The 9163-nt window shown below is 41.3% G+C and overlaps 2 protein-coding genes across 2 annotated transcripts; one reads left to right on the plus strand and one right to left on the minus strand.

Annotated features, from left to right (window-relative positions):
• Nucleotides 1-1130: 1130 nt before the first annotated feature.
• Nucleotides 1131-1784, minus strand: LOC121790168 (cytochrome P450 71A8-like). The gene is made up of 2 exons (XM_042188443.1): nucleotides 1629-1784; nucleotides 1131-1538 (listed from the first exon to the last, which is right to left on the minus strand). Exons 1-2 carry the CDS (start codon nucleotides 1782-1784, stop codon nucleotides 1131-1133), a joined length of 564 nt encoding a protein of 187 aa, XP_042044377.1.
• Nucleotides 1785-4923: 3139 nt separating this feature from the next.
• On the plus strand, nucleotides 4924-6098 carry LOC121790169 (cytochrome P450 71A8-like). Its single transcript, XM_042188444.1, has 4 exons — nucleotides 4924-4932; nucleotides 5097-5168; nucleotides 5445-5689; nucleotides 5744-6098. The coding sequence occupies exons 1-4, from the start codon at nucleotides 4924-4926 to the stop codon at nucleotides 6096-6098; spliced, it is 681 nt and encodes a 226-aa protein (XP_042044378.1).
• The last annotated feature ends 3065 nt before the right edge of the window (nucleotides 6099-9163 follow it).

Below are 9163 nucleotides of genomic sequence, written 5' to 3' on the forward strand. Positions count from 1 at the left end.
AATCCCAGGAAATCCTCTTTTTATGGATAAGTTAACATATTTTATACTCTCTCGGTCCACCAATAATCGTTCTTTTTTTATCAATTTTTTTCGTACACTAATAAATGTTTAATTTGTCTTTATATTATTTTTGGTAATAAAATCTATATTCTACTAATTTTATCTCATTCATATTTTATTCAAAACTAATAAGTATATAAATATAGTCGTGAATAATCAATGTGATTTTATCATTTCCAGTTAAGAGAATGTCAGTAGATTTCATGATATTGAACCAATAACAAAAATATAATTGAAAGGCCATCCAAAAAATCTGTAGGCCAATTTTAAGCCTAAGTCCACATTAAACGGGCCTGTTTTATTAATTTGGTGCAGCTTGTGAATCTTATACCCTATTATTGGGCCAGGGACAATGCATGTGGCTACTTTTTTTTCAGTGCATAAAATTATTGAATCTTATTTTTGCAAATTAATGGTACTTATTTCTGCAGGTAATTAAGAGAGTAAAAAAAAGTTAAATCTCTATCTTTTCAGACTGAAGATAATCAAATTATAACTAATATTAAGTGCATCACTAGAGAATAAATTTCAACCATTAAATCAAAACGATCTAGTTCACTATATAGACATTTATGTTCACGATGTGAATTGGAAAATAAAGAGTGAACCAAAACACAATTATAGTGAAGTATTTACTCTGTGAATACTTTTTTTGAAGATAATCAAATGTGAATTATTCTATATTGAAAATATGAAATATCCTTTATATATTAATTACGTACTTTCAATGATAAGACAATACTTAGCAGTTAGCCTCGTAAAATCAAACAGTTTTAATGAATAATTTTTATTTTTATTTAGATAATCACATGTGACTTGTGCTATATCAAAAAAATGAAATATACTTCTTAGTACCTTCAATGAATTAAGAGAATACTTAGCAAAGTAAAATCCAACAGTTTGAAGCTCCCAGCATTACAAATTACAGTGAGTGGCAAGAGCTAAAAGAGGATTCTTCCTATGAATGGTAGTACCAGGTTGTTCTATTACATCCAAATCCTCATCCAATTCCCACTCAAACCTCTTCACCAAATTAGCCAACACAAGCTCCACACTAGCCATTGCAAACGTCATCCCCGGGCACCCGCCCCAAACGGTATCAACTCGAGATCCGAACCCTTGAAATCCACACAAGAGTCCGAGAACCTCTCAGGACGAAACATCTCTGGCTCGTCCCAAGAGGCTAAATCCCTCCCAATCGCCCACGGATTGAGTAGAACCATCGTCCCACATTCCACATCATACCCCATAACCTCAACATCCCCGCGTGCCACCCTTGCCAGCAATGGCAACGGTGGGTGGAGACGCAGAGTCTCCTTCACCACGGCCTTCAGATACCGCATTCCCCCCAAATCCTCATCATCTTTCCCCCTCACTTCCATTTGCAACTTCTTCAATACCGCGGGGTGCCTCAACAGCTCTGTCATCGCCCACTCCAGTGTTGCAGATGTCGTATCGGTCCCACCAGCAAGCATATCCTAGTACATTTTGGACATGTCACTAAGTGAGAGAGACAGAGTTGAAAAGAGAGAAACAGAGAGAGATGAGTTTTCTTACAAGAATAACACCTTTGATGCTGTCCCTACCAATCTGTTCACCACTATTAAAGCTTTGTGAGTCAACGGGCGGAGCTGGTGGAGACTGGAGATTTCCCAAGATTGGGATTTGGAAGGTGTGGTGGTGATGGAGGGAGTCTTTTGCTGCTTGGCTTCTTGCTTTGCCATTTCTTGAGGAGATATAATGAGAATAAGGTGATGGATAAGAGCAGAAATGGATGAAGATCGATCTCCTTGTGGTGGAAATTCAACATTTCTTGGTTCTTGAAATTTTTGTTTCATATGATTAATAAATTAGGCCTGGATAAACTGGATTCAACTATAAAATTTATTATTTAATCTAAGTTCTATAGGAAGTCACATGCTGACACACTGTTGCCAACTTTTGACTATAGTATTAACAATGAGAAATTTCAGAAAAACAAGATAACTTTGTTTTATACTCATCTGTTTTCTAAAAATAAATCTCTTTTTTTTGTCCATTTTCTAAAAATAAAAACTTTTATTTTAGGAAATGGACCACACAGTCCAATAATATTAATTCAACTACCTTTTGTCCTTTTTTCCCCTACTTTATATCCATATATTATGATCATTATTTTAAATAGCAAAAACATGAATAATTCACTAAATAGGCCTAAGCACGCGAAGGAATATCTAGGCAGATTTGTAAATCATCCCATAAATATCTTGGGAGATTTTGAGGCCCAAAGGCTAAAGCCCACATTAGAAATGGGCCGGTGTTATTAACTTTGAGCAGCCTGTTTGAGTCTTGGGCCATCGCGTGCCGAAAAGAAACGTCTCTACTACCGCGGAACGGAGAGAGTACTCTATAACATGATTAAAATATACAACTACAAGTTGGAGTGTGTGTTCGATAGTCTCATATTGAAATAAAGATCAGCTTAAATACTATGTGAATCCCTTTTTTTAGGCTATCACATATTGAAAAAAGATCAACTCTGTAAATCCCTTTTTCTAGGCTATCCAATAATCGAGCCGAATGTGAGGGCATGGATAATCTTGCTCAGATATTAAATAATGCTACCAAAGACTCATGAGGTGAATTATGTACATATTCATATGCACGCTCACTCACATCAATAAAAAGTGATTAATTAACATAAATACCTAGTAAGTCGTCCCTCAGTCAATTAAAACATTCCTTGCACTAAACTAAGTCCTACATTGTTGAAACTGGAATGTGTCCATACTAAACTGGATCACGTGTCCAACTAATGACTTTCTATATTAAATGCATGATTTAATATGCATAGAGTTTAGTAAAAACCCCAAGCTAAGTACTATTAAGCTATGCACTCCAATATTTTATGGGAATATTACATGGCGAACCTAGCAACTAGCATATACTTCATGTATTTACTAAATTAATTTCATACGGTATATTAAAAATTCTCCATTATCATAAAGTTTTAATCACTTTCACATTTAACTAAGGCCATTTAATTAAATGTCAACACTGATTGCCGTCGTTAAGTTATTCATTTCTTTCACTAGGCTACAAATTACATGACCAACCTAGCCTACTACTCCCTTTGTCGCATAAAAACAACATAATACAGCCTGCGTCGCTCAATGCCACGCCCAACTGTCATTCCCGTCTGGGTACCTTTGTCGTATAAAAACAACATAATACAACCCGCGTCGCTCAGTGCCACGCCCAACTGTCATTCCCGTCTGGGTATCTTGTAATAGACAAAAGTGAGGTTGCATCAGTAATTTGCAATTAAGTTCCCGAGTTGCATGACTTACTGATAGCAATTTATGAGATAATGACGGAACATAGAGGCAATTGGACAGGCGTAGGGTGGGTGAGATATTAATAGTGCCCGATCCCTGGACCGGTGCAAGTTCCCCATTGGCTGTCTGAACAAAGATTTTTCTGGATTTTGAGATATTTAAAAAATCATATGGGTCAAACGACATGGTATCCGTTGCCCCACAGTCAAAAATCCAATCATGATCTCGTTCCCCAATTTCAGATATTGAAGAATTAACTAGGGCTTGAAAAGGATTGTGACATGCTACAGATGAATCAATTTCAAAATTCTGGCGTTCTTATGAACATATTACGGAACTGGAGGGACCGTATGGTAAAATATGGTAGGCTGACGGGTCAGTTTGTAAATTATGTTCATGCTGGGGGCTAAAATAGGATTACTATGAAAATGAGGTAAAAACTGGAAATCTAGAAAATTAGAGGGATTCAAATTGAATCCCCCTTTACCTTTCGCCCAAATCTGGGTTGTCTCATCTTCTGAACTCCCAGCCCTAGCCGCCCCGCCGCCGCCGGCTAACTCCGTCTCGGAGTTCCATACCCTAGCCACTGTTGCCACCACCTTGTCTTCATCTCGGACTCCGCTTTGATTCGGAGTACCATTGCTGCCCGTCGTGAAATCGACGTGGGTAGCTCGATCTCCGACCACTGTGGCTACTGACGCCCGTCCTCTGCCGCGACCCCGTTGCTTGCGTGCCTTCTTCATCTTCTCCCACCACTCCGGATACTCGTGAATCAGGAAGCATGTATCCCGGGTATGTTTTTTTTCCGCCGCAATGGCTGTAAGAGAGTTTGTTCTTGTCATCTTCTCCCTTGCTGTTGGCTGGAAAACGTGGTGGGTTGGCCGCTAGGCGGTTTCGGTCGAACGCCCCCAGACCGATTCCAACTCCGGATTCCTTTGGCTCGTTGGTTGTCTTCATCACCTTCTCATTTGCTAATTCTTGTCGAACTATTCCGTAAGCTTCTCTTACGGTGGGTAAGGGATTTTTGTTTAGCAACTCCCTCTTGATTGTATCGTATTTTCCATCTACTGATACAATCGATGCCTTTGAGTGTTCTTGTTGTACATGTCGATCGATCTTGGACTATCCATAGGGTTTGGATCTCTACTGTCAATTGAGATCCAGAGATCTTGGAATTTATTCCAAAGGTCCTCCAATGTCATATTGCCTTGTTTCATCATGTATGCTTGTCTGTGCAGATCACTAATCTGAAAGGGGTCTGCACCACTCCCATATGTAAGCGCCAGGCCATCCCATAGGTCTCGGGCTGTCTCGTATTGAGATACCTGGTTCACCAAGTTGGGTTCGATGTAGTTTATGATCCAATTGAAACAGCAATGATCCCTTTGCTGCCATTTGGGGTAGTCCGGGATGTCGGTTGACGGTGGGTCTGAAACTCCAGCAATGTGAGATGTCAGACACTTTCCTCCAATTGCCCTTCTCATCAATTTTGCCCAGAGAGAGTAATTGTCTCCGTTTAGCTTGACTTGAATGTGGATCTCTCCCAATGACTCAGGTTAGGCAGGGGCTGATTTGGTGGTTTTTGTGGCGGTTGATTCATACCCAGCCGCAAGAATTCTGCAAGTTGTGCAGCAAATTCTGGGGAAAAGTTCATGTTGGATAGTTGGTTTGTTACGGGTTTGGTTTCGTCAGATTCTGACATGGTTGGTGTTTTTGCAGGGATTTATAAAAGATCGGGAAAGGTATGCTCAGGACAGTGATGAGTTTTTTCTGAGTCCCAAACCTGCTCTGGTACCATCTTAACCATGGAAACCGAGAGAGGCAGTGCAAGAATAGCTAGACATTGTAGGTATGCAGAGAATGCATTGAGTTTTCTTATTTCAGTATATCAAAGTGTATACAATCGTGATTCTCTTATAGGAGAAGAATATCTCTATCTAAGGAATAAGTCATTCTACTCTTAATTACATATCAATTACATATCTTATATTCCAAGACTTACCAATTAGGTAATATCTTCTGATTTCCTTCCTTGTATATCTTGACATGATTTTATTCCTTGTGTAGGTTGACAGAACAGAAACAACATCTTCGACTCTTGAGTGGGCGATGACAGAACTCATACGAAACCCTACCGCTAGGATGAAGTTGCAAACAGAAGTACGGGAAATTGTCCAAGACAGACAGGTCATAACCGATGATGACTTAGGGAAAATGCAGTATCTGAAAGCCGTGATCAAGGAAACCCTACGTCTGCGTGCTCCAGTCTCACTACTAGGGCGAGTAACTCGAGAGGACATAACAGTTATGGGGTATGACATCTCGGCCAACACATTGGTCCTCGTCAATACATGAGCTATTGGCAGAGATCCTGCGTCTTGGGACCAACCGGAGATGTTCCATCTAGAGAGGTTCCTAAATTCTTCACTAGACTTCAAAGGTGCTGATTTCAAGTTTGCCCCGTTCTGGCATGGGAGACGAGGTTGCCCAGGTATCGCGCTTGCAATAGTAAGCGTTAAGCTCGTGCTAGCGAATCTTGTGCACAAGTTCGAGTGGAAACTGCCTATGGGAGCAAAATGTGAGGATTTGGACGTGTTGGAACAGTCTGGTGTTAGTCTTCATAGAAAGAATCCCCTTCCTGTTGTGCCAATCTTGAAGCTAGTCATCGAGAGCTATGGAGTTTGTGGAGTAATTCATAGTATAGGAGAAGATAAGCTATAGGAGAAGAAGATTGCTTTTTTTTTTCTGTGTATGTATGTCACGGTTTTTACCTCCTTATGTAGGAGAGTATTACAAAGTATTTTAGGTAAACTATCAACCTATTCTAGGACAATGTAATGAATATTAATTCTCAATCAATTACAAATCTTTCTCCTCTAATTGTGTATTTCAATTAAGGAATGTTTGACACTCCCCCTCAAGTTGAGCATTGGTATCTCCAATGCTTAACTTGGCCAATGTTTCCTTGAAGACCTTGGGCAGAACTGCTTTGGTGAGTATGTCCGCGAGTTGTTCTTCAGAACGGACAAATGGAAACTCAATGATACCGCCGTCTAGCTTTTCTTTGATGAAGTGCCGATCTACTTCCACGTGCTTTGTTCGGTCGTGTTGCACTGGGTTTTCTGAGATGCTTATGGCAGTCTTGTTGTCACAAAACAACTGACTCTTTCGGGTAGGTGGGAACCCAATTTCTGTGAGCAGTCTTCTTAGCCAGAGAATTTCCATGAGTCCACTCTTCATTCCACGGAACTCAGCTTCGACACTAGATAGTGCCACAACCTTTTGTTTCTTACTTCTCCATGTCACCAAGTTCCCCCCTATGAAGGTAAAGTAGCCTCCCGTAGATTTTCTGTCCACTGGGTTGCTTGCCCAGTCGGCATCGGTGTATCCATCAATCTCCAAGTCTTCTCTCTTTGCTAGGAACACCCCATATCCTATAGTTCATTTTAAATAACGTACAATCCTCAATGCAGCTTCCATGTGATTAGCTTGGGGTAGGTGCATGAACTGACTTACAATACCCACGGCGTAGGCAATGTCGGGTCTGGTGTGTGAGAGATAGATGAGTTTTCCGACAAGCCGTTGGTATCTTTCTCTGTCTGCAAGCTCCGCTCCTTCTTCTATCTTCAAACCATGGTTAGGAACCATTGGAGTGTCAGCGGGTTTACAGTCTAGGAGACCTGTTTCAGCCAACAGATCTAGAACATACTTTTTCTGCCTTAGGAATATTCCGTGTTTGGACCGCAACACTTCTATCCCCAAGAAGTATTTCAGTGCTCCTAGATCTTTCATCGCGAATTCTTTGAACAAATTCTCCTTCAACCTCTGGATTTCCTCTACGTCATCTCCTGTGATAATCATATCGTCAACGTAGATAAGCAGACAAGTTACCTGGTTGCCTCTTCTTTTTGTGAAGAGAGTATGATCGGACTGGCTTTGTTGTAATCCGTGTTTGAGCATGGCTTGGCAGAACCTTCCAAACCAGACTCGTGGGGACTGCTTCAACCCATACAAAGTTTTCCGCAGTCGACATACTTCTCCATCTCCAAATTCTTCAGAAAGACCTGGTGGGACCTCCATGTATACTTCTTTGTTTTCTTCTAGCTCTCCATGGAGGAAGGCGTTAGTCACGTCGAACTGGTGTAGATTCCAGTCTTTGCATGCTGCAACAGACAGCAGTGTTCGCACAGTCTCCATTTTAGCCACAGGAGAGAATGTCTCTTCATAGTCTACCCCATAAACTTGGGTGTAACCTTTCGCCACGAGTCTTGCTTTATATCTCTGTATTGATCCATCAGCTCTTCGTTTTATGGTATAGATCCACCGACATCTAACTGGTTTTTTTCCTTTTGGCAACGAACATTTCTCCCATGTGCCATTCTTGACTAGGGCTTCTATCTCTTTCTTCATGGCTTCTCTCAAATGTTTATGTTTACTTGCCTCCTGAAATGTCTGTGGGATGTCTTCTTCCTCATACAGAGCAGCCTCGAAGGCCCGGGCCATTTTTGATAGGTGGCTTTGCGCAATATTGGATACCGCGTACTTTGCCTTTCTACCCTTCCAGTCTGGAGAGTATCGTCGAGGGGGGTACTCCTCTTGTCCTCCTCGGGGGCAACTCGTATGAGTCATCATTTATTCCAGTCGGTTCACTTTCCCCATTGTTGTCCCTATCAATGTTAGTACCATCCAATTGTACGTTATTACTTGGAACTGAATTAGTTACCTCAGGGATTGAAGACGGGTCTGACGGTTGGTTCGTTTCACCTTGCTCGACATTCTGTATTACCGGATCTGATGGCCCGGCGGTGGTGCTAGTTTCCTCAGGTGGACCAACGTCTGTGACGGGGCTTGGCTGTGACTCTCCCCCTGTCTGTGGTTCCCCTTGTGCTTCTCCCCCTAGGTGATGGTTTTGAATATCTGGTAGCCAATCTAGAAGGTCATATTGTGTACTACTGTCTGAAGGTTGTTTCTCCCCCTGACCGCTAGATTGGGCGTAGAAGTATTCTCCTTCCACAAAATCACAGTTCATGGTGGTGTGTATCCTTCGGGTCTTTGGATCATAACATCGGTAACCTTTTTGATTCTTTCCATAGCCCAGGAAAACACACTTGAGGGCGCATGGGTCAAATTTGGTACGTTCGTGTTTGGGAATGTGGACGAAGACTGAGCATCCAAAGATTCTAGGTTCAAGGGATAGAGAGGATGGGATTTCGAAATGCTGGGAGAAAGCATCTAAGGGTGTCTTGAAGTTAAGTATGCCGGTGGGTAGGCGATTTAGGAGATAGACAGCGGTGGCTATGGCTTCTGGCCAAAAAGATTTTGGTACTTTGGATTCAATCAAGAGGGCTCGAGTAACTACCAGGATGTATCGGTTTTTTCATTCGGCTACCCCATTTTGTTATGGATTATAAGCACACGAGGTTTGGTGGACTAGGCCTTTAGTCCTAAAAAACTCTTGCATTCTATTATTGACAAACTCTCATCCGTTGTCGGATCTAAGGGTCTGGATGGTGGTTTTGTATTGGGTTTGAATAAGGTTGTAAAAATCTACGAACTTATCAAACACATCATTTTTATTTTTCAGAAAATAGATCCAAGTCATGCGGGAATAGTCATCAATAAAAAGTACAAAATAACGAAAACCCTGACCCCCAGTGATAGGAGCAGGACCCCAAACATCAGAGTGTACTAAAGCAAAAGGAGATTTTACTCTTGTATTGTTCAACTTAAAAGAATGTCTATGGTTTTTAGCTAACGCACATGTATCACAATGGAAAGAGTTCAAC

Source organism: Salvia splendens, unplaced genomic scaffold (genome assembly GCF_004379255.2).
Source record: "Salvia splendens isolate huo1 unplaced genomic scaffold, SspV2 ctg429, whole genome shotgun sequence".
Classification (NCBI taxonomy): domain Eukaryota; kingdom Viridiplantae; phylum Streptophyta; class Magnoliopsida; order Lamiales; family Lamiaceae; genus Salvia; species Salvia splendens.